This window comes from Carcharhinus amblyrhynchos, chromosome 28 (assembly GCF_965287045.1).
Source record: "Carcharhinus amblyrhynchos chromosome 28, sCarAmb.v2.hapA, whole genome shotgun sequence".
NCBI lineage: Eukaryota > Metazoa > Chordata > Chondrichthyes > Carcharhiniformes > Carcharhinidae > Carcharhinus > Carcharhinus amblyrhynchos.
Genome location: NC_137351.1, coordinates 8155486 through 8181820, shown reverse-complemented (window position 1 = coordinate 8181820; position 26335 = coordinate 8155486). Strand labels below are relative to the sequence as shown.

The 26335-nt window shown below is 44.9% G+C and overlaps 1 protein-coding gene across 1 annotated transcript in view; it reads left to right on the top strand.

Moving 5' to 3' along the window:
* The window catches only part of st8sia2 (ST8 alpha-N-acetyl-neuraminide alpha-2,8-sialyltransferase 2), a 47129-nt gene extending 30770 nt beyond the window's left edge, over nt 1-16359 (top strand). Inside the window, exons 4-6 of the mRNA XM_080214249.1 lie at nt 10-267; nt 4836-5129; nt 14410-16359. Of these exons, the coding sequence (XP_080070375.1) occupies nt 10-267; nt 4836-5129; nt 14410-14701 (844 nt within the window). The 3' untranslated portion in view covers nt 14702-16359. The remainder of the gene's footprint in view (nt 1-9; nt 268-4835; nt 5130-14409) is intronic.
* Nucleotides 16360-26335: the final 9976 nt, after the last annotated feature.

Below are 26335 nucleotides of genomic sequence, written 5' to 3'. Positions count from 1 at the left end.
CATTTTTAGGAAAGACATACTCAAGTTTCTGGACGCAGAGAAGGACATTTCGGTTCTGAAGGGCAGACTGAAGGCGGGGGATATTATTCATTATATATTTGACAGGGACAGGACCCTGAATGTATCCCATAGCCTGTACGAGCTGTTACCAAGGATATCGCCAATGAAAAATAAACACTACAAACAGTGTGCGATTGTAGGAAATTCTGGGATTCTGCTCAACAGTGGCTGTGGACAAGAGATTGACACACATGAATTTGTGATAAGGTAAAGCCTAGAAGACGGGTTAGTGTATGAGGACAATGCAATAAGGAAAATCGCTGAAAAAAAGGGCATCAATTCTGGGCATTTTAAATATATTCAGGCTGTAACAGAAGATATCTGGAGTCCTTTGAAGGAAATCTTAGCTTGGTTCCATGATGGCTTTTTCACTTCACAAAGTGTGGGTTGGAGCTCTACTCCTGGTCAGTAGCAGTGCTGGGGGAGTGCTGCACTGTCTAAGGCGCTGCCCCTCATCAGATTTCCTGGGTTTTTTTATCAGTCTTCAGGGAGTGGCTGGCATTGGCAAGGCCGACATTTAATGCCCATCTGTAATTACCCTTGAGAATTTGGTGATGAGCTGCCTTCATCTTGAAGCCAAGGTGCTGCACACACTGCGGTTAGGTAGGGCATTCAGGTGGGCTCAGGAGGAATCTTACAGATCCTGTGGCACTATGTGAAGGAGAACAGTGAGCTAATTTGCTGTCCTGACCAACACTCCTCCTTCAGTTGACATTAAAATACATCCCATTTGCACTTTGTGAAATCTGGGATTAATAGGAATGAGGGGTTGAAGTTACAGTATTCGATTCATAGACGTTTACAATACAGAAGGAGGCCACTCAGCCCATCATGCCAATCAACAAAGAGCTGACTCCATTAATTCCATTCTCCAGCATTTGACCCACAGCCCTGGAGGCGATGCAGCACAAGCTAAAATCTAAATAAGTTCCAAAAGTTGAAGATGTTTCTGACTCAACCACCCTTTCAGGCAGCGAGTTCCAGATTCCCTCCACCCTCTGGATGAAAATATTTTTCCTTATTTCCCCTCTTAGAATTCAGCCTCTGACCTTAAATCTATGCCCCCCCCCCACCGCCCGGTGATTGACCCTCCTACTAATAGAAAAAGTGCCTTCCAATACATCCTTTCTATACCTCTCATAATCCAATACACCTCTATCAGGTCCCCTCTCAATCTTTGCTGCTCCAAAGAAAAACAGTCCCAGCCTCATCGAATCCCCACAGTGCAGAAGAGACCATTCAGTCCATCGAGTCTGCACTGACTTGCTGACGGAGTATCTTCGCCAGGCCATCTTCTCCCACCCGTAACCTCATGCGTTCACATTTCTAACCTATATGTCTTAGGGCAGCACGGGGCACAGTGGTTAACACTGCTGCCTCACAGTACAATTCCCGCATTGGGTCACTGCCTGTGTGGAGTTTGCATGTTCTCCCCGTGTCTGCGTGGGTTTCCTCCGGGTGCTCCAGTTTCCTCCCACACTCCAAAGATGTGCAGGTTAGATTGATTAGCCATGATAAATTGAGTCCAGTGTCGGGGGATTAGCAGGGTAAATGAGGATTACGGGAATAGGGTCTGGGTGGGATTGTGGTCGGTACAGACTTGATGGGCCTCCTTCTGTACTGTAGGGATTTTGTGATCTTAGGACACTAAGGGACAATTTTAGCATAGCCAATCCACCGAACATGGACATCTTTGGACTGTGGGAGAAAACCAGAGCATCTGAAGGAAACTGGATCAGACACGAGGAGAATGTGCAAACTCCATACAGACAGTCAGCCAAGGCTGGAATCAAACCCGGAGCCCTGACGCTGTGAGGCAGCAGGGTTAATCACTTTGCCACCATGTCGCCCCCCCCCCAAGTCTCTCAATGTGTTTTGTGCCTTCCTAAACGAGACTTTTCTGTTTTGGGCAGATACAAGTCAGGGTCTCCGGGAAGGTGGTGGGTATATTTGACCATTTCAGGGATGCTTTGAGGACATCCTCTGTTCTCAAATCTAAAAGGGTGTGAGCTGCAGCGTTCTGACAGCATTGGATTAAGTTCCATCATGCGATGTAATTGAATTAGCCGCTAATCACACAGAAATTGTTCTCATGAATCTGTGGGAATTTAAATCCTCACCAGGGCATTCTGTATTTACCTTCAACAGTGAAGAGGAGAATATCTAATTCGGGGAAAAGGGCTTGTGGCTCGCGTTGTAGAGCTGCCTCTGTGAGAGTGGATTTGTCGTTCATTATCTGACTGTAATATCCTTTCTATCCCACACTTTATACCTCTTTTTGGCATCTTAAATTCCATTTACAGTCAATTAAACTCATTAACAGGGAAGCACGGGTGGCACAGTGGTTAGCACTGCTGCCTCACAGCGCTAGGGATCCAAGTTCAATTCCCAGCTTGGGACACCATCCGTGTGGAGTCTGCACGTCATCCCCGTGTCTGCGTGGGTTCACTCTGGGTGCTCCGATTTCCTCCCACAGTCCGAAAGACATGCTGGTTATGTGCATTGGCCATGCTAAATTCTCCCTCCGTGAACAGGTGCTGGAGTGTGGTGACTAGGGGATTTTCATAGTAACTTCATTGCAATGTTAATGGAAGCCTACTTGTGACACTAATAAGTAAACTTTAAGCTATACCACCTTTGTATGAAAGTATGAAGTGACCAAACACTTTGTTACCAAATTGCACGAAGTTTGGTTCTCAGTGGGCGACACGATGACACAATGGTTGGCAGAGCTGCCTCACAAAGCCAGGGACCTGGGTTCAATTCCTGATTTGGGTCACTTTTTTTGCAGGGTCTGCATCTCCTCCTTGTGTCTGCGTGGGTTTCCTCCAGGTGCTCCGGTTTCCTCCACAGTCTGAAAGATGTGCTGGTTAGGTGGACTGGCCATGCTAAATTCTCCCTCAGTGTACCCAAACAGGTGCCAGAGTGTGGCGACTAGGGGGTTTTCACAGCAACTTCACTGCTGTATTAATGTAACGTGTGACACTAATAAGTAAATAAATTTTAAACTTGTTTTCCTTCATTTATGCTATTTCTTTTCTAAATAGCAAGTGAAGACATTCAAAGAAAGTGAAGAAAGGTTGTTTTTCTACAACCCAATAATCTTACTCCTGGGTTGTTTGGAGATTAGTCTTAAGTTCCTGGAGGTTCCCAAGTCAGTACTGGAAGATCGATAACAGTGGATGACAAGGATTGTCCTCGACTCTTGACCTGAATCCCTCCCCACCCACGCCAACTTCAGCCGTTTAAGTTGGTCTGAGTTGATGTATATTAAGCTGTGGCAATCTCAGTCACCATGTATATTATCAATCACAGAACTGTAGAATCCCTACAGTGCAGAAAGAGGCCATTTGGCTCATTGAGTCTCACCAGGCGCTATTCCCATAACTCCACCTGTTTACCCTGCTAATTCACCTGCCACTAAGTGGCAATTTAGCATGGCCAATCCACCTAACCTGCACATCTTTGGAATGTAGGAGGAAACCAGAGCACCCGCAGGAAACCCATGCAAACATGGGGAGAATGTACAAATTCCACACAGTAAACCAAGGCCGGAATTGAACCCGGGTCCCTGCCGCTGTGAGGCAGCAGTGCTAACCACTGTGCTATAAGAGAACTGAGTCTGTTTCCAGCAGCAAATGGAGTAGAGCATGTGGGGCAAGGGTCAAGAGTCATGACTTGCGGCATCTTTCTGGGGTAGTGGTTTTGTAAAGCAGAAGAGGGAAAAAGTTGAAAATATAAATGACACTGAAGTGCCCTTGTAAGCAATTCCAAAATAACAGTGGAGAAAATGACCAGTTACCATTTGAGAAATTTTGGCCAGAGTACCAGAAGAGCATTTAACTTCCTCAAATACTAATGGGTAAATGTTCACTGAATCAAACAGATGGGACTTTCACCTGAAGGAACAGCACCGTTGACACAGTAGAACCTCCTCAGCAGTGCAACAAAGCATCAGCCTAGACCATGTGCTCAAATCCCTGACCTGGGGCTCAAGCCTCCAGTGCGGCAAAGTGGTCAGCACTGCTCTCTCACAGCGCCATGGACCCGGGTTCAATCCCAGCTTGGGTCACTATCTATGCAGAGTCTGCACATTCTCCCCGTGTCTATGGGGGTTTCCTCCCAAAGTCCGAAGAAATACTGGTTAGGTGCTTTGGCCATTCTCTCTCAGTACCCGAACAGGCACCGCCAGAATGTGGTGACTAGGGGACTTTCACAGTAACTTCACTGCAGTGTTAATGTAAGGGCGGCAAGCTGGTACAGTGGTTGGCACTGTTGCCTCATTGGGCCAGGGGCCCAGCTTCAATTCCGGCCTCGGGTCACTGTCTGTGTAGAGCTTGCACATTCTCCCTGTGTCTGCGTGGGTTTCCTCCGGATGCTCCGGTTTCCTCCCAAGGTTCAAAGATGTGCAAGTTAGGTTGATTGGTCATGCTAAATTGACCCTAATGTCAGGGGGACTAGCAGGGTAAATGCATGGGGTTACGGGAATAGGGCCCTGGATGGAACTGTGGTCAGTACAAACTTGATGGGCCGAATGGCCTCCTTCTATACTGTAGGGACTCTAAAACTAGTTGTGACATAGTATACTGTTACCAGCTAAGGCAAGCTGAGACTATAGATTGTGCATGATTTGTGTAGGGGAGGGAATCGATGGGTCGAAGGGCTTTCTTCGTTATATCATTACGTGTTCTTCAGTTCTGGCAGAATGTTGGGCTAGATCGTATGCTGTTGTGGAAATAATGAATGATTAATTTGCCATTTAATTTCTTCTTAAGATGCAATCTTGCCCCGGTAGAAGAGTATGCACAAGATGTTGGTCTGAAGACCGATTTAGTGACGATGAACCCGTCGGTGGTGCAGCGTGCATTCGAAGATTTGAAGAACGAGACGTGGAAGGAGAAGCTGCTTCACCGGCTAAAAATGTTGGACGGCGGAATTCTGTGGATTCCCGCCTTTATGGCGAAAGGGGGAGAGGAGCGAGTGGAATGGGTGAACAAGCTCATCATTGAGCACAAAATTCACGTGCAGACGGCATATCCGTCACTGAGGTTCCTCCATGCTGTCCGGGGGTGAGTTCCGGCTCTGCTGATAAGGAGCACACTTGCTCCTTGTGACATAATCCTCCAAACTGCTTTGCTTGATTTTTCCGTTGTGAACTCGTTGCCGCCCAGAGGGAATGCTATCTGCTCAGACACACTTGCCCTGAGTTCTGTCATGCGCACTGTGTTCTTTGGCAACAAGCTGAGACTTGCTGCCAGTTAATTAGGTCACAGTCTCGGAGGGAGATAATGAGATTAAAGCGAAGATGTTAAAAATTGAGGTGCTTGAGATATTTGCTCCAGTGATTTGAGAAGAATTGCTCATTGTCCATTCATGGAGAATCTAGCAGCGAGTGATAAGTGTACATCAGGGTAAAAATTGCTCTCAATCACCAGCTTGCTATTACAGTGGCAAAGATTTTTATGTCACATTTCTATATCTGTGAGTCTCAGTGGATGAAACATGAGTTCCACTCTGTACTTGTTTTTATATCAATTGATCACAGATCTCCTTCATTAAAGTTCAGTCCAACTCTATGAACTGGACATTTTATTCATTTAGAATCAGAGAAGAATCATAGAATCCCTACAGTGTAGAAAGAGGCCATTTGGTTCATCAAGTCTACACCGACAACAATCCTACCCAGGTACAATCCCCATAACTACAAACATTATACCCTGCTAAACACTCCAACACTAAGAGGCAATTTAGCATGGCCAACTCCCCAGCCAGCACATCTTTGGGCTGTGGGAGGAAACCGGAGCACCCGGAGGAAACCCACGCAGACACGGGGAGTGCATGTGAACTCCACACAGACAATGACCCAAGCTAGGAACCAAACCTGGATCCCTGGCGCTGTAAGGCAGCAGTGCTAACCACTGTGCCACAGTGCTGCCTGCCATTTTTGGGGGATATAGCTGGCTGGTCAGCAGTACAGCACAGTGGTACTGCTGCCTCACAGTGCCAGGGACCCGGGTTCAATTCCCAGCTTGGGTCACTGTTTGCGTGGAGTCTGCACATTCCCTCCGTGTCTGCGTGGGTTTCCTCCAGGTGTTCCAGTTTCCTCCCAAAGTCTGAAAGACGTGCTGGTTAGTTTCATTGGCCAACTAAATTCTCCCCCAGTGTACCTGAACAGATGCCAGAGTGTGGCGACTAGGGGATTTTCATTGTAGTGTTAATGTAAGCCTACTTGTAACACTAATAAAATAAAAATTATTGCCTAATTCCATTTGCCCTTGTTCAGAGGGCAGTGGTTAGCACTGCTCCCTCACAGTACCAGGAGCCCGGGTTCAATTCTCGGCTTGGGTCACTGTCTGTGTGGAGTCTACATGTTCTCCCTGTGTCTGTGTGGGTTTCCTCTGGGTGCTACAGTTTCCCCCCACAGTCCAAATATGTGCAGGTTAGGTTGATTGACCATGCTAAATTGCGTCTAGTGTCAACAGGATTAGTAGGGTAAATAAGTGGGGTTACGGGAATAGGGCCTGGGTGGGATTGTAGTGAGTGCAGACTTGATGGGCCGAAAGGCCTCCTTCTGCACTGTAGGGATTCTATTCTGTGAAATGTTTAACTAACTTGATTCAGTTTTTTGAAGAGGTAACAGAGAGGGTTGATGAGGGCAATGCTGTTGATTTGATGTACCTGGACTTCCAAAGGCCATTTGATAGAGTACCATACAAACTTATAGCTCTTCGAACAAAAGGAACATGGACACAGAACTGGCTGAGGGTCAGCAAATAGGGAGTCATGATTCATGGATGTTTTTCGGACCACAGGAAGTTGTATAGTGGAGTTAAAGTTGAAGTTTATTTATTAGTCACAAGTAAGGCTTACATTAATACTGCAAGGAAGTTACTGTGAAATTCCTTGAGTCGCCACGTTTTAGTGCATGTTCGGGTCAATGCACCTAACCAGCACGTTTATCAGATTGTGGGAGGAAATCAGAGTACCTGGAGGAAACCCACGCAGACACAGGGAGAACGTGCAAACTCCACACAGGGTCCCTGGTGCTATGAGGCAGCCGTGCTAACCACTGTGTCACCGTGCTGCCCACCTAGGGAATTCCCTAGGGAATGGTGTCTGGGCCCCTGTTCCTTCTGATATATATGGATGGGCTAGATCTTTTTGTACAGGGCACAAATCCAAAATTTCCAGATGGACCGATAGTTGGAAACATTGGATTGTGTCGAACTTTCAGAAGGACTTAGACAAGTTGGTGGAATGGGCAGGCACATGCCGGATGAAGTGCAATGTGGAGAAATGTTAAATAATTTATCTTGGTAGGAAGAACGTGGGAAGACTAGGTAAAATAAAGAGTGAAACTCTAAAGTGGGTGCAGGAGCAGAGAGACCTGGGTGTGTATGTGCATAAGTCATTGAAGGTAGCAGGACAGGTGGAGAGGGCGGTTAATAAAGTGTAAATATCCTAAGCTTTATTAATAGGGCCATTAGACACTAGCTCTGCCTCAGCTGGAGTCCAGTTCTGGGCAGCATCTTTTGGAAGTGTATGAGTGCATTAGAGTCATACAGTCATATAGTGCAGAAAAGGCCCTTTGGCCCATCCAGTCTGCACCTACAATAACTACCATTAAAGCTGTGCTAATCCCATTTTCCTGTACTTGTCCCATATCCTTGTATATTATAATTCAAGTGTCATCCAAATATTTTTTAAAGTTGTAAGGTTTCTGGCCTCCACTACATTCCTAGGCAGGACATTCCGGACTCCCACAACCCTCAAAGTGAAAACTTTTTTTCTCAAATTCCCTCTGAGTCTCCTACCCCTTACCCTAAAATGATGGCCCCCTCGTGATTGACCCCTCAACCACGGGGAACAACTGTCATCCCCTTCATAATCATGTACACCTCAATCGTATCCTCCCCCCTCAGCCTCCTGCTCTATAGGAAACATTCCAAGCCTATAGCTCAAATGCTGGATCCCAGGCAACATCCTGGTGAAACTCCTCTGTTATTGCTCTAGTGCAATCCTTTCTATCGTGCGCTAACCAGAGCTGTTAACTGTAGGATGACTGGGGCCAACCAGGAAAGCATTAAATAGTCGTCTCTACCTTCTCAGAAGGCTAAGGAAATTTGGCATGTCAGCTATGACTCTCACCAACTTTAGCAGCTGCACCATGGAACGCATTCTTTCTCGTTGTATCACAGCTCCTGCCCTGTCCAAGACCTCAAGAAACTACAAAAGGTCTTGAATGTAGCCTAATCCATCTTGCAAACCAGCCTCCCATCCACTGATTCTGTCTACACTTCCCACTGCCTTGGCAAAGCAGCCAGCATAATTAAGGGCCCGATGCACCCCGGACATGCTCTCTTTGACAAACAGTCATCTGGACTCGAAATGCCAGCTCTTTTCTCTCCTTACACATGCTACCAGACCTGCTGGGATTTTCCAGCATTTTCTATTTTGATCTCTCTTCTATCTTCTTCCGCTGGGAAAACGATACAAAACTCTGAGGTCACATACCAACCAACTAAGAACAGCTTCTTCCCTGTTGCCATCAGACTGTTGAATGGACTTACCTTGCATTAAGTTGATCTTTCTCTACACCCTAGCTACGACTGTAACACTACACTCTGCACTTTCCTTCTCTATGAATAATATGCTTTGTCTGTATAGCATGCAGAAAACAATACTTTTCATTGTATGCTAATACATGTGACAATAATAAATCAAATCAAATCAAAGGTAGCAAAGATGTGGATGAGGGTTTCAGTAGCAGATGGGAGTTGGCAGCTTTCAGGATGGCATGGATATGTGATTGGAAACATACCACAGGGAGAAACCCTGGCACCAGTCTGGGGAGGCTTTCATATGGTTGCCATTTGGAGCCATCGTATAATCACACTTGTGCCTTGTCTATAATGTTAACAACAGTTTGGTGACTGAGGGAAACCATTCCCACTGGTTAGTAATATCTGGGGGCAGCTGAGTTACCAAAAAACATATGGGGGAAGCTGCCCTGTCTGAATCCTTGGGAAAATGTGTTTGCCAACAGCTGAACCTCTTTCCTCAATTTCCAAGCACCATGAGTGAATGTTTGGATGCTTGACTTGCCACATCAGTAATAAGGATGTTGCTGCAATAAGTTACTTGTCACCATGCCTTCCTTGTCTTGTATTTTAATTGGCAGATCACTTGTACGGAAAGTAAATCATTTTAAAACCCAGCCACTTCTCCAGCTTCAAATCATATTAACACCTCGGCACATAATTAGACTTGGCAACAAGGCAGATAAACTTGGCTTTGTGACGAGATGTTCTGAGGCAAAGCCATGGAATCCGTGGCTAATTGGGGGGAAAAATTATTAATATTTGCTATAGCTAATATTGCATTGTTGTCGATCCTCAAATAAATGAAATATTAGATGCCAGCAGGAATTTATTTTGTTTTAATTTTTTAAAACATTTGATCTAGTTATGAATATTCTAGAAGAGCAGGGAGTGCTGAAGATTCCTCAGTAATGAAAGGGTTGTTAATTGTGACCCAATTATTCAATGAATGTGGTTAGGGGGCAGTGGCTTTTGGACACCTACTCTAATTGCACTCAGGTTAATTCTACGTGCATTCGAATTTCACAATTAATAGATTTTTAATTTCTAAAAAAGGGAAAGTTAAAGTGACCAAAGAGTCCCAAAATTACCAGAATGATTCTACTATCCCATTGGCATCCAAAGATGCGCAGGTTAGGTGGATTGGCCACGCTAAATTGTCCTTTAGTGTCCCAAGATGTATAGGTTAGCAGACGAAATATGTTGGGTTCTGGGGTCAACCTGCTGCACTACAGGGAATCTATGAGTCAGTTACGGAATAGCTGCATTCTTTCAAAGTCCTGCCGTTTCCCTGTGCAATCCTGTCTCTGTCTCTCCGAATTCACACTGCCACTCTTCCCCTTCTCCATTCCAGTTCAACCTGTGATTCTCCTCCTTACCAGCGCTATTGCTCCCCCCCCCTCAACATTTCAAGTACTTGTTTCTTATCATTGAGTTGAAATTGCTTCATTACTTTTAGCCCTCCTCCAGTCCTGCCGCTCTCACCCGCCAATCCCCCACAACAACTCCCCCAATTCCCACTCCCCAATCCCTGTCTCCCTGATTTTAGCTTCCTGTGCACCTCCACCTTTCATTCCACTGTTGTTGACCATGCTTTCACCTCCTTGGACACACAGAGGACTTACCACCCGTATCCCGCTGCTTCTGTATCCCCACTGCAACTGACAGGTGGGGAAATGGAAGATTGTTTATTCGGGAAGGAAGGCTTGCGTTTATATTTCTTTTACTATCTCAGTCCACTCCAAACAGCAAATTAACTGCTTGTTTTTTCACATAGTGCCATTCATGCCATTGTCTTTTACTGGATTGATTGTTCCAATTGTCGTCTGGCTGACCTTTTGACTCCATTCATCCGAACTTCTGCAGCCCCCTCTCCTACTTTGCCCCCATTCCCACTTGACTATCACTGCTGTCCCTTGTGTTATAAATTATTTATTAGCATCACAAGTAAAAAGTAAAGTTTATTAATTAGTCACAAGTAAGGCTTACACTGCAATAAAGCTACTGTGAAATTCCCCTCATCACCACAACCTGGCAGTCCCTGTTCAGGTAAATGTACCTAACCAGCACTCTTTAAGACTGTCGGAGGAAACTACAGCACCCGGAGGAAACCCGCTCAGACATGGGGAGAACATGCAAACTCCACGTTGACAGTGACCCAAGTCAGGAATCAAACCCGGATCCCTGGCACTGTGAGGCAGCAGTACTAACCACTGTGCCAATTAGTAGGTTTACATTAACACTGCAATGAACTTACTGTGAAAATCCCCCAGTCACCACACTCCGGCGCCTGTACGGGTACACTGAGGGAGAATTTAGCACGGCCAATGCACCAAACCAGCACGTCTTTCAGACTGTAGGAAGAAACTGGAGCACCCAGAGGAAAACCCGTGCAGACACGGGGAGAACGTGCAGACTCCACACAGTCAGTGACCCAAGATAGGAATCAAACCTGATTCCCTGGCATTGTGAGACAGCAGTGCTATCCACCGTGCCACCGTGCTGACCCTTCTGATCCATTTGACTCCTTATCCTCAATGCTACAAGCTTTCAATTCTGATCATTGTAGTTTAATCGCACCAAGCCCTTCCGTCCTGAAGGGAACAGTGAGATTCAGATCAAATATCCATTGTACACTCAGCCTGAATTTACTCTCACTTGCGCACTGCGACTCCTCCAACCTTCGTTCATGTATTTATCTCTCCTCTCTGGTTATTTAAAGTAACTTTCCCATACACTGCCCCTCCTCCCGCTCCACCACTCCCTCCCGCTACCCTAGATTAATGGCTAGAAAGCTAAGCTGAAGAAAGGAACTTCATTAGCTTTAAGCTTTTCACACTCCATTAAGATACAGTTACCTAGCAACCCAGGCTAGCGACACTAGTGACCTAAATCAAGGTCCGGTTTTAACTATCATTTGGGATTTGACTGGGAGTGTGTTGTTGCTGAGGTTAGTGTTCCATACGAGGGGTGTTGATGCTCAGTGGGAAGTCTTTCACTGCAGCCTGCTGTTTTGAGCCCTTGGAGAGTGGTTTGTTTGGAATCTCAGTGGCTGAAAAAAGAAGAGACAGTCAGATAGATCAATCGTGACAGTTTGAGGGTTTGCCCTTCGAGGGATGATGTTATTCATTGCTTGGATATAAACAACTTAGTTCACCGGGTGGCATGGTGGCACAGCGGTTAGCACCGCTGCCTCACAGCGCCAGGGACCAGGGTTCAATTCCAGCCTCAGGTCACTGTGTGTAGGGTTTGCACATTCTCCCCATGTCTGTGTGGGTTTCCCCTGGGTTCTCCAGTTTCCTCCCATAATCCAAAGACGTGTGGCTTAGGCTGATTGGCCAGGTTAAATTGACCCTAGTTTCGGGGGATTAATGGGGTTATGGGAATAGGGTGTGGGTGGGATTGTGGTTGGTGCAGACTTGATGGGCCGAATGTCCTCCTTCTGCACTGTAGGGATTCTCTGATTTTATCCTATGATTAAGGGCCTTAGAACTGGGTCAGAGAACCCAAAATTTGCAAAGAGGTATTGGCCAAGATTGTCTGAAGAACACTAAAGGATGATGGGAACATTTCAGATGGAGACTAAAGTACAAAGGCTTGTATTTTTCTGGTGCTTTTCCAGGCCTCACGACATCCCAAAGTATTCATTGCAAATTAACTCTGGCACTATCCATGATTTCCAAATCTTCCACACACTGAGATACTGGAAAACTGGAGAATTGCAAATGTTACACGCTTGTTCAAAACTGGGTGAAAAGTTACATCCAGCAACTTAGCTAAGTCTGTTTCACTTCTGTGGTGGGGAAGCTTCTGGAAACGATAATTCGGAATAAAATTAATAGTCACTTGGGAAAATGTGGGTTAAATAAGAAAAGGCAGCATGATTTAAAAAAAAATTCATAGAATGTGGGCTTTACTGGCAAACTTAGAAACATAGAAAATAGAAGCAGGAGTAGGCCAATTGGCCCTTCGAGCCTGCTCTGCCTGTTAACATGATTATTGCTAATCCTCTATCTCAGTTCCATACTCCAGTGCTCTTCCCATATCCCTTGACACCTCTGGGATACAGAAATCCATCTATTTCCTTCTTAAATACATTCAGTAATGAGGCCTCCAAAGCCTGTGTGTGAAGTTTATCCTTGTATCAGTCCTAAATGGCCTGTCTATCCCATATTCCGAGACTGTGACTCCTTGTTCAAGAACGTCCCCCCGCCTTCCCCTCCCAGCCACAAGAAACAATATCCCTGCATCCAGTCTGCCCAGCTTGTCAGAATTTTATATGTTTCAATTAAATCCCCTCTCGTTCTCCTAAATTCCAGTGAATACAGGGCCAGTCAGCCCAATCTCTCCTCGTATGGCAATCCTGCCATCCCAGGAAATTAGTCTGGTGAACCTTTGCTGCATTCCCTCCATGGCAAGTATATCCTTACTTAGGTAGGGAGACCAAAATTGCACACAGTACTCCAGGTGTGGTCCAGAAATTGCCCATCCCTAATTGCCTTCTAACGGAACAGCTTGCTAGGCAATTTCAGGGAGTAGCTAAGAGTTGACCACATTTGGAGTCACATGTAGGCCAGACCCAGTGAGGATGACAGATTTCCTTCTCTAAGAGACACTAGCGAACCAGATGGATTTTAATTAATTTAATTTATATTCTACTAAATGTTTTGCCAGGAGACCATTAACCTGGGTGTCTGGGTTATTAATCCAGAGATATTAGCACAGTGCTACATTCCTTCCGATTTGTGAGGAGGAAATCACATTTAACTAGTTTGCTAGAGTTTTTTGATGTGGTAAGAGAGAGGATTGATAAGGGTACTGCAGATGATGTGATATATATGGATTCCCAAATGGCATTTAATAAATTGTCTCAAAATGGACGGGTGAGCAAAATCGGAGCTCACGTATTAAAAGGGACAGTAGCAATGTAGAATCATAGAATCCCCACAGCCAGATGGAGGTCATTTGGCTCATCGAGCCTGCCCCGACCACAACCCCACCCAGGACCTATACCTAACCCCATGTATTTACCCTCCTAATTCCCCTGACACTAAGGGACAACCTAATCCGCACATCTTTGGGTAGTGGGAGGAAACCAGAGCACCTGGAGGAAACATGCACTCTCCATACATACAGTCACCTGAGGCCAGAATTGAACCTGGGTCCTTGGCACTGTGAGGCAGCAGTGCTAACCACTGTGCCACCATGCCACCTCTTAACATGGATACAGAATGGATGAACAACAGGAGATAAAGAATAGCAGCAAATGGCTTTTTTTGGACTGGAGGAAGGTTTATTGTGGAATTCGCCAGGGATCAGTGTCAGGACAAGTGACACCAGGGCCCGGGTTCGATTCCTGTCTTGGGTGACTTTCTGTGTGGAGTTTGCACGTTCTCCCCGTGTCTGCTTGGGTTTCTTCTGGTGCTCTGTTTTTTTTCCAAACTCCAAAGATCTGCAGGATAGATGCATTGGCCATGCTAAATTGTCCCTCAGTGTCTAAAGATGTGTAGGTTAGGTTCTTTAGACAGGGTAATGTGTGAGATTATACGAATCAAAGGGGGGGATGTGGCCTGGGCAAGATGCAGTCTTCAAGAGTTGGTACAAACGCAATGGGCCAAATGGCCTCCTTCTGCGCTGTAGAATTCTATGGACCCCTGCTCTTCCTGATATATATTAATGATTTCCTTTCTATGACTGTGGTTTAGTCTCAAATGAAGATTGGTAATGTCACTGATTTCCTTTACCCCAGGTACTGGCTGACCAACAGGGTTCTGATCAAACGGCCCACCACTGGCCTCCTCATGTACACTCTCGCCACTCGATTCTGTGATGAGATCCACCTCTATGGCTTCTGGCCCTTCCCTAAGGACCAGAAAGGAAATGTGGTGAAGTATCACTACTACGACAGCCTGACGTACGAGTATAACTCACGGGCTACTCCTCACACGATGCCCCTGGAGTTCAAGACATTGAGAAATATGCACCTCCAGGGTGCATTGAAACTCAATGTCGGGGAGTGCAAATTGACCACGCAGAGCTAGCGAGAAGGCACAGTGAGGAGGGAGACTCACCTGTTGTGCCCAGAAACTGTGGCATCACAGAAGAAATGGGAAGGTTAAACACCCGCCTCACACAGAGGGATGCGATGGCTGTGTGAATAGTCTCTGGTGGACAAGCCATCAACAACTGGACACACTCTTGAGAACGTTAACTTAAGAATGGGAACACAAATGTTTTGTTGTCTTTTGTAAAAAAGAAAAGGGGCTGAAGCTGTGACCACAGGATCGGATACCTGCTTGCAAGATTCAGCGATGTTTTTATTTTGAGGATTTCATCTGACAAGATGGAAGCTGCTTTGTGCAGAATTAGGTCCCCTTGCAAAGCAGACGCTAATATAAATAACTTGAAACATACAAACGCTTAAATTTAAAGGAATGTAATTTTGTGTTATCAGTAAAATTTGTGAGGGGACTTCCAGGAAAGCACAGTGGACGCTATCACCAGCAAATGCAATTTGAAGCCAATTACAAAAGCAAAGTTGCTCTGTCGGAATGTAAGCTGGGAGATTCTTTGTTACTGTCCCTGAAATATGAGGAACTAAGTCTCATCAATCTGGAAGCTAATTGAAAATTAGCATTTATTAAGTACGTAAGAATAATTTAAGTGAGTGCTCCACAAACAGAAGTTTTAATCAAATGGTCAATGCATATTCTGCAGGTCACTGTTATGTGGAACCTGTCATTTGCAATCTCGAAAGATCTGCACTCTATAAACTAGCACTTGTAGTTCTCTGAAAGGATCCAATCCCATTTATAACTACAAGGCTAGGCTGCAATTTGCGACAGTATAGAGTCAGCTATTCTCTACAATAAAGGAAATGTAGCAGACAGGATCCACAGGTCGCTATAATGCAAGATCTCCAAATCAGTTTACTACAGGGTCTCCAATTTACTATAATACAGGGGACTGCAATTCACTATGGGAGGGGGTGCAATTCACTACAATACTTGGTCTACAATGCTCTAAAAGCTGCTTTTCTTATAGCATAATATAAAACATACTGTAAAATACACTTATGGTCGATACTGCCAGAAGAAAGGAACTACCATTCAAAATTTAGAGGATATACTCTTCTCTAATACACACAGGGTTTGCTATCCTCTATAACGCATACAGGATATACTATTCCCAAAATCACATGTGGAGTTTGTCATTCTCTATATCACAATGTATATAACTATTGCCATCTTCTTGACTGCCTCACACAGAACTGTGCTACTTAATTCCAATTCTCTCTGGTTACCTCAGTAGCATAACTTCAGGTGCTCATCTGCACGGGTCTCACATGCTCCCCTAGTGAAGCAGCAAATTGGGTGCTATGCCATCCAAAGGTATGGGGCAAAATATCTTTTGGGTGACAAAAATTCCGAAGGCTCTCAGAGAGCCTTGAAGGAGCCAAGGGAAAGATAATTCTAAAATGGATAATGAAGCAGTGAGCTGATAACAGGGTATGTAACTGATGATAATATACACTGGAGGTGATGTTCTCGACAACATATACAAATCTGCTGCTGTGCATAATTTTACAGTCGAGCTGCTATTCTTTATAATGTACACAGGGTTTGCAATGAACTGTTTTATGCAGGGAGGCTGATATTCTCTGTAATACACCTGGGGTGGAGGTGGGGGGGGTGGCAACTGCTTTACCATTCTCTATCAAATGCAAAGGTTTGCTATTCTCTCTAACATCTAGTAAAGCTGATGGTTTCTATTACATGCACTGATCCTGGTTATTTCGGTATTAGAATTGCAGCAGCACACAGCCCAGAAGGAGACCATTCGGCCTGTGAGATAGTCAAAATCTTTTCCCAAAGGTAGGGGAGTCTAAAACTAGAGGACACAGGCTAAAGGTGGGAGGGGAGTGACACAAAAGTGTCCAGAGGGACAATGTTTTCACACACAGGGTGGTGAGTGTCTGGAACAAGCTGCCAGAGGTGGTAGTAGAGGCAGGTACAATCTTGTCTTTTAAAAAGCGTTTAGACAGTTACATGGGTAAGATGAGTTTCGAGGGAAATGGGCCAAATACAGGCAATTGGGATTAGTTTAGGGATTTAAAAAAAAAGGGCAGCATGGACAAAGGGCCTGTTTCCATGCTGTAAACCTCTATGACTCTATGACTAAGTTACTGTGAAAATCCTTGAATCGCCACACTCCGGCGCCCATTCGGGTACAATGAGGGAGAATTTAGCACGGCCAATGCACCTAACCAAAGCAGCTTAAAATAACAAAAACAGAAATACTGGAAAATCTCACCAGGTCTGACAGCGTCTGTGGAGAGAGAATAGAGCCAACGTTTTGAGTCTGGATGACCCTTCGTCAGAGCTGAGAGTAAAATAATCAGAAGAGATTTATTTGTCATTCCCTATGTCACAATGTATATAACTATTTGTGGAGAGGGAAGTTCTGGTCTGTGCCTTGCATTAGGAGATATATAAAATATATCACCAGAAGGGGTTAATTTATTGAGTCAATTGACAGCAAAAGGAGAATAAGAGTCCTTCAGTACAATATTGTTCTGAGCCCTGTGGAGATTGATGATGTTTAAAACAAAGGATATGAATTTCCCAACTCAAAGGACCATATGACAAGATTTCAGGATTTAACATGTTCATTGCAACAATCAACTCACTTCATAGAACAACCCCCACAGGGCAGAAAGAGGCCATTCAGCCCATCAAGTCTGCACCAACAACAATCCTTTCCCAGGCCTTACCCCTACAACTCCACACATTTACCCCATTAATCCCTCTTTCCTACACATCCCAGGAAACTAAGGGGCAATTTAGCTTGGCCAATGCACCTAATCTGCACATATTCAGACTATGGGAAGAAACCGGAGCACCCGGAGGAAACACATGCAGACATGGGGAGAATGTGCAAACTCCACACAAACAGTGACCCAAGCCATGAATCAAACCTGGGTCCCTGGTGCTGTGAGGCAGCAATGCCAATCACTGTGTCACCATGCTGTGACTTACTGAGCAACTAATAGACTAAACTTCTTAACATAACCAAAAACCCCAGACTATGTTTATGAATTATCTGAATTCTCTGCAGAAATGTTAACTTGTTTTTAAAGCCCAGAACTTCTCCCATCTTAATCAACAGAGTCTCTTCCCTGTTTACATTAGAACAAGACTTCCAGAGTCCTTTTAAAAGCCCCTCCACTCAATCCTACTGAGCATATACGAATCAGCTTTCACCAGCAAGGTTCCCTCTGGCAACTTTCTTTTTATTCATTCATGGGACATGAACATCGCTGGCTGGCTAGCATTTATTTCCATCCCTAATTGCCCTTCTGAGTTCCAGTATTATCCTGATATAGCGAGGAGAGGAATTGGTTCCGAGGCTGATCTTGCTTTCATGTTACTTAGAGGGAGAATTGTGGTATCACGGTGACATCACTCAGCTAGTAATCCAGAAACATAAACTTTCTGATACGAATTCAATTCTCACCATGGTTGCTGGTGGAATTTATAATCCAGATCTAAGATGGATTATAAAGCTAGACCCATTAATTATGACTATAAAGTTATCATCAATTGCAGCAAAGATCCATCTAATTGGCTGATGTCCTTTAGGGGAGGAAATCTACTCCCTACTCCTGGTCAGGCCTTCATATGACCCCAGACCCAAAGCAGGGTGGTTGACTCTTAACTGTCCTCAGTTAAAGGGCAATTATTGGATGGGCAACAAATGCCCGCTTTGCCAATGATGCCCACATCCCATGAGAGAATAAGGAAAGGAATTGATTCAAAGTAGGACTGGATTTTTCCCCAGCTTCCCAATCATAACTGAATCCAATTATAATGGTGCTGGTTCTCTCTGGAGGAGATCAATAACTCAGCGTTGTTCAGGAATAGAATTTGGAACATTCTTTGACTGTATGGCTGGGATTCTCCCAGCCTGCTGCATCACACAAGAAGTGCAGCGTGCCAGGAGACACGGGGGGCCTCTTCCAGGATTCATGACGCGAGATTAGAGTCTCCAAGGCACTTCTTTTCAGCATTCTTTTCAGCGTAATCAGCTCCGCGGTGGAAATCGGGATGGAGGGTCTGTGCGGGTGATCAGGGAAAGGCCAGCAATCGGGAAGCCGGCAGTGGGACCAGTGTGCATGTGCCGATCTCCCTGCTGACAGATTGGCACATGCACAGTGGCTTGCTTAGCCTGCTAATGCCAGCCCATCAGGCAGGATGTGGGCACCATTGGCAAATGAGCATTTGTTGCCCACCCTTAATTGTCCTTCAACTGAGCAAAGCTAAGAGTCAACCACCTTGCGTTGTATCGGGAGTCACATGAAGGCCAGACCAGGGGTAGGGCAGGCAACAGATTTCTTCCCCTAAAGGACATCACTCACTTTTCAGCGTGAACCTCCCTGAGGCACTCCGTGATGTCGGAGATTCATTCAGTTAAGTACACCCAAAAAAACAGGTGGGAAGTTCTCCTGTTTTCCTGCCCGTTGTGCACTTAATTTTTTTGGGGGGAGAATTTCTGTCTATATCTCAGTTCCTCATTGGACAGAAGCTTTATTCACTCTCCGCCTATCTTTCCTTCTTTAAGATGTTTCTTAAAACTTACCTCTTTGACCAAGCTCTTGGTCATCTGCTCTGATATCTCCTCAGCTAGCACAGTGTCAAATTTTGCTCGCTAATGCTCATGTAAAGCAGTAATGTGATATAAATGCAAATAAATGTTGCAAATTTTTCTGAAGGCCCTTTTGGAAAAAGAGAGGAGAATCTGGTCTTAATTTGGGAAAAGGGAACCCACTGACCAAATCTGTAACCGTAGCACTGTGGAAAATTGCTGAATCAATAGACCCATTCAAACACATAACACATTTACCAATAAAAGTTTGCTCTGATCAAGGACCCTATGAATTGCAGATCAGAAAGCAATTTACAAATTCACTGCTGTCAGGCACCAATATAGTCAGTAAATTAAACACTAATGCTAAAATAAGGACACTGGGACAACAGTAGGGGGTCTCTTATGCTACCGAGAGAGGCGATGGTCCAGTGGTATAATCGCTAGATATTAATCCAGAAACTCAGCTAATGTTCTGGGGACCCGGGTTCAAATCCCACCATGGTAGATGATGGAATTTGAAATCAATAAAAAATATCTGGAATTAGGAATCTACTGATGACCATGAAACATTGTTGATTGGTGGAGAACTTATCCAATTCACTAATGTCTTTTAGGGAAGGAAATCTGCCATCCTTCTCTGGTCTGGCCTACACATGACTCCAGAGCCACAGCAATGTGGTTGACTCTCAATTGCCCTCCAAGGGCAACTAGGAATAGGCAATAAATGCTTGCCAGCCAGCGACGCCCATGTCCCACGAATGAACTTTGAAAAAACCTCTAGGACCTGTCTCTGTGTAGATGGGGTAAGATGGTCTAATAAAGCAAATACTTGCTCCATCTGATTCCTTAGATTCATCTTGATCCCTTTGTGTGTGAGAGGACAATTTTCCAGCATATTTTTCCCTTACAGTCCCAGGGGTTTTCTCTGTTTTTTACCTTTCCCTGGAAAACAAGGGTAACATCTCGTTCAAATGCTTCTTGAGCTATAACTGGGTCAATGCTTCAATGAATGCTCAAAATGGATGAATAATTCAGGCATTAACTAGTGTTCAGTTACTTGTGATATGCAAAGCTGCTGTGTGTGCTTCACTTAACATGAAGGTTCTTTTGATATATTCCAAATGCTTAAAGTGGTTTTGCATATTCTAAAAATAGTCACATTTCCTTTTTTTTCCCCACGTTCTGAGCTTCTTGCTGCTCCTTGAGAATGAACCAGATGATTGAAATTTCTCACAAATAAATGCACCAACACGCCCAGAGAAAAATAATTGATTTCTCCAGCTTGGGGTTTATCTTCCTTCATTTCCTGTTCTCACAAAAATATGTCAAGATGAGCATGAAACAAGACACCCTCTTGACACCTTGCCCATTTTTTGGCGAAGCTTATCTCTTCTTTCTGTGTTCTCTGCCCATAGCCAGGTCCAATCAAAAGTGCCATAACTTCCACCATGGGTAGCACAAGGAGGCAGGTCCTGAATCCACTTCGGGAAGATCAGGGATTGAACCCTGTGCTGTTGGCAGCAATTCATTTTTTGCAAAAATATACTTTATTCGTAAAATCCCTGAAAAAATGTGTAATAACCGTAATAGGTCCTCAGAGGCGAAGTCTCTTCACCAAGATTCCTTTACTTACATGATCCAGCACTACTCTACAGAGTGCTCTCAGTATGCAAACTACACCCAGCCACATGGGCCTCACAGCACCAGGGACCTGGGTTCGATTCCCAGCTTAGGTCATTGTCTGTGTGGAGTTTTCACGTCTGATTTGATTTGATTTATTAATGTCACATGTATTGGGATACAATAAAAGGTATTGTTTCTTGCGTGCTGTTCAGGCAATGCATACCATTCATAGACTACATAGGGAAGAAGGAAAGGAGAGGTTGCAGAGTATGGTGTTACAGTTGTATAAAGATCAACTTAATATAAGGTAAGTCCATTCAGAAGTCTGATGGCAGCAGGGAAGGAGCTGTTCTTGAGTCGGTTGGTTCTCCCTGTGTCTGCGTGGGTTTCATCCAGCTGCTCCGGTTTCCTCCCATGGCCCAAAGATGTGTTGCTTAGGTGCATTGCCATGTTAAATTCTCCCTCAGTGTACCTGAATAGGCGCTGGAGTGTGGCTACGAGAGGTTTTTCACAGCAGGGGATTTTCACAGTAATTCCAATGCAGCGTGAATGTAAGCCTACTTGTCACTAATAAATAAACACAGAATGGCAGAGGAACTGACACTCCTGTTTATGTACAGAGCATGGGGCTCCTTGATTAGACCATCAATTTAGTTCATATGCAAGCGGGACAATCTCAATTGCCAGATCAAAATCTTTATAGAATATTACAAACATTTCAAAATGGGCGTAACATAAAGTGCAATAATATTCAGGTTTTCCACATAAGGACTTCATAGTGGCAAAATTGTTAGTGCTGCTACCTCACAGCAACAGGGATCCGGGTTTGATTCCGGCCTTGGGTCACTGTCTGATTGGAGTTTCCCCGTTCTCCCCGTGTCCGCGTGGGTTTCCTCCGCGTTCCCCAGTTCCCTCCCACATCCAAAAGACATGCTGGTAACGTGCATTTGTCATGCTAAATTGCCCATTAGTGTCCCAGGATGTGTGGGTTAGGGGGATTGGCGGGTAAATACGTGGGGTTATAGGGATGGGGCCTGTGTCGGACGCTCTGACAAAGAGTCGGTGCAGACTCTGTGGGCTGAATGGTTTCCTTCGACACTGTAGGGATTCTACGATTCTACATAGATTATCTCACAATCCGAGGTGCTTCAATACAGTGAAGAAATATTATGGACATTTTTTATGGACGTTATGGATAAAATGGCACAAAAATATTCGGGTTTCTGCTTCGATCAAGATGCACTTTGAGGTACTTCAATACGATGGTGATCCATGTAATATTCACTGTGTACATTCATTATAAGTCATACAACTGGGGGGCTGTACATACCAGGATGTTGCCTGGTATGGAGGGGAGGTCCTATGAGGAGAGACTGAGGGATTTGGGGTTGTTTTCGCTCGAAAGAAGGCGGCTAAGAGGGGATCTTATTGAAACATACAAGATGATTAGAAGTTTAGATAGGGTGGATAGTGATAGCCTTTTTCCTCGGATGGAGAAAGCTAGCACGAGGGGGCATGGCTTTAAATTAAGGGGGGGTAGTTATAGGACGGATGTCAGGGGTAGGTTCTTTACCCAGAGGGTGGTGAGGGATTGGAATGCCCTGCCTGCTGCAGTTGTAAATGCGCCTAGTTTGGGGGCGTTTAAGAGATCCGTGGATAGGTTTATGGACGAAAAGGGATTGGTTTAGGTTAGTGGGTCATTGTTTTTTAACTGGTCGGCGCAACATGGTGGGCCGAAGGGCCTGTTCTGCGCTGTAGTGTTCTATGTTCTATGTTCTATAACCAGTACAATTTCACCCTAATCCACACCAACCATCCAGCCAATCTCTCAAGAGGTCCTGGCTGCTGTGGCAACATGGACTTTCCTGATCATGTTGTAGTCTGGAGCTATGCATTTTGTTAGTAGAAGACCCAATTCTGTCCATGATATGGCTGACTAGGACTCTGTCTCCCGCTTTTACCACCTGCCATTGCTTTATGTTGGAAAGATTTACAAGTTGACACTCAACCTGTTTTTTCACATTACGAACGCTCCTTCCTTGGCAATCTGTCTCTGAGCCTTCTTTGGAGTGTTACCCACTGCCAAAGGTACCAAGACTTTGTCTAAGACTATTTAATGGAGGCCAATTAGCCCTTTGTTATTGAATGCTTTCCTCCCCACTTTGCTCGAAGGTGCTGACTCTCATTGGAATACCGCTCACAGACTTGCTCCAATGGATCAGGCAATGCTTGAAGGGGATGGGAGGTGTTGGGACAGCGGTAGCAGCAACATACACCACAGCTGAGCCCAATATTGCTCTCCCTCTTACTCTTCACTCCATGCACATTTTGGCGGATATGACTGGATATAAAGTTGGTTGTTCTTATCCTGCTTCCAAATGTTTAAAGTGGTTTTGCACATTTTTAAAATAGTCGCATCACCTTTTTTACATTTCCTTGAAATTCAATCAGATATCATAGATTCCCTACAGTGCAGAAGGAGGCCATTTGGCCCATCGAGTCTGTAACGACCACAATCCCACACAGGCCCTGTTCCCATAACCGTCATTTACCCTGCTATTCCCCTGACATTAGGGTCAATTTAGCATGGCCAATAAACTTAACCCGCACATCTTTGGAGTCTGGGAGGAAACCCACGCAGACATGGGGAGAGTATGCAGACTCCACATAGACAGTGACCTGCAGTCAGAATTGAACCCAGGTCCCTGGCACTGTGAGGCAGCCATGCTAACCACTGTGCCACCGTGCCACCCATTTAATCTTAGACGATTGAGTTGTCTTGCAAATATACGCACCAATGCACTCAGAGAAATATTTCTTCAGCTTGGGATTTTTCTTACTCTGTTTTCTATTTTCACAAAAACGTCTCAATATGAAGCAGAGTCACCCATGTTTAAAGTTTATTTATTAGTGGCACAAGTAGGCTTACATTAACACTGCAATGAAGCTACTCTGAAAATCCCCTAGTCACCACACTCTGGCGCCTGTTCGGGCACACTGAGGGAGAATTTAGCATGGCTAATGCACCGAACCAGCACGTTTTTAAGACTGTGGGAGGAAACTGGAGCACCCAGAGGAAATGATCACAGACATGGGGAGAACGTGCGGACTCTGCAAAGGCAGTGACCCAAGCCAGGAATTGAACCCGGGTCTCTGGTGCTGTGAGGCAGCTGTGCTAACCACTGTGCCACCGTGCCGCCCATGTGACACCACAGGCAGGCTTTTACGACCTCACTCGGACGAGATGGCAAAATCCCACGTGAGGCCAACAGAGATTTTCAATCTGTGAGCCCTGCCTGTTTCCAGGGCGGGTGAAGTGGTAAAATTCCAGCCCACATTTTTAAATTAAGATTATCACTTCTTCCAGAGTTAAGTTAAAGTTACAGTTAATTTATTAGTCACAAGTAAGGTTTACATTAACACTACAATAAAGTTTTTGTGAAAATCCCCTAGTCGCCACAGTCCGGGTCAATGCACCTAACCAGCACACCCTTCAGAATGTGGGAGGAAACTGGAGAACCCGGAAGAAACCCACGCAGACACAGGGAGAACATGCAAACTCCATACAGACAGTCATCCAAGCCGAGAATTGAACCCGGGTCCCTGGTGCTGTGAGGAAGCAGTGCTAATCACTGTGCCATCGTGCTGCCCTGTTCTCTGTCCAAAGGCACAGCCTGCACCACATTTTCAGCTCTCCTTCACTTGAGGAATCCAGCTACTTCTTTTTCATTGTTCTTCACGTTGCCTTCCATAGAAACACTGCAGATTGCGTGGGGAAAGGTCAAGGTAAACAGTCATGAAAGAAAGCCAAACTTCATCAGTGAAAGGTGATGATTCTGCCTGCAGTAGGTTTTTGCTGCGTTTTTTTTCTAGATTGCTGCAACATTTATTTCATTACAGTGACAGAGTCAGACAGTTTATTCAGGAAGCTCCTTGCTGGGCTTTTTCAATTTCCCTCTTCTAATTGGCGCCAAAGGGCTTGCATTGCCACTCAGGGTTATTGCCTCTTAAAGTGACCCTCAGCAGGTAGCAATGCTCTGCTGCAATAATGCTTCCAGCAATACTTAAAGAAGTGTGCCTTTCTGGCCAACCTCGCTCACTAACTGCTGGTTTATCTTCAACTGTTAGAATATCAGCATTTCTGTGCTATTTTCTACCTGCACACTGGAAATAAAAAACATTGGCTGGAATTGTCTGCTGCCAGCGAGAAGAGATTTTGGCCCTCAGCCTAATCTCCATTAACTGCAGCGGGATGGCAGAATCCCAGCCGGGAGAGAGGTCGGAGACTCCAGCCCATTGTGTTGTCTGTGTCTAGTAAGTGTTCTGCATGGTTCCCTGCCTTCTCCAATCTGGTGTAAATTACTTAAACCCATCAGGCAAAGTTTTAATTTACAAACATAAAGCTCGGGGTTAAGAAATTAATCCATCTTGTTTTCAACCGGATGATTGAGCAGAACCCTGGCTGATCTTTCTCTCTCGGTCCAAGGACTTAAGAGATCAATTTTTCCAGAGGTTGGCATTGCTGACTGGCCAGCGTTTATTGCCCATTCCTAGTTGCCTGAGGGCAGTTGTGAGCCAACCAGTTGCTGTAGCTCTGGAGTCACATATGGGCCAGACCAGGTAAGGAAGGCAGATTTCCTTCCCTAAAGGCATTGGTGAACCAAATGGGTTTTTCCAACAATCGACAATAGTTTCATGGTCATCAGTAGATTCTTAATTCTAGATATTTTTTAATTGAATTCAAATTCCACCATCTGCCGTGAAGGGATTTGAACCTGGGTCCCTAGAACATTAACTGAGCTTCTGGATTAATAGTATAGCGATAACACCACTAGGCCAATCACCTCCCCACCATCATCAACATTCACCTTGACTAAGTTGCAGTCCCAATTTAAAATTTAGGATCTCCTCACATGTGACTCTACGAAAGACAGCCAGGAAAAGAAAGACTGGTTGAGTTCACCCCTACCTTCTTTGAGGAACCAAATCGAATTGTCGTCCCTCAATGACTGTGATCATCAAAACCAGTGAAAGTAAGAAATAAAGAGTAGACCATACGTCCCCTGGAGTTGCTTTGCCATCTAATAAGATCATGGCTGAGTTTTAGCATCAACTCCATTTATCAGGCCTATTCAGATATCCCTTTATCCCCTTAATATCCAAAGACTCAACAATCTCAATCTTGAATATGTTCAATGACTGACCATACAAAGCTGAATCCCAAAGGTTCATAAACCTCTGAAGTCATTCCTCCTCCTCAGTCCTAAATAGCTAATCTCTTATCCTGAGATTATGATGCCTTGTTCTAAATTCTTCAGCCAAGGAGAAACAGTCTCTCAGCATCTACCCAGTTAAATGCTCTAAGAATGTTATACATTTCACTGAAATCACCATTTTTCTAAATG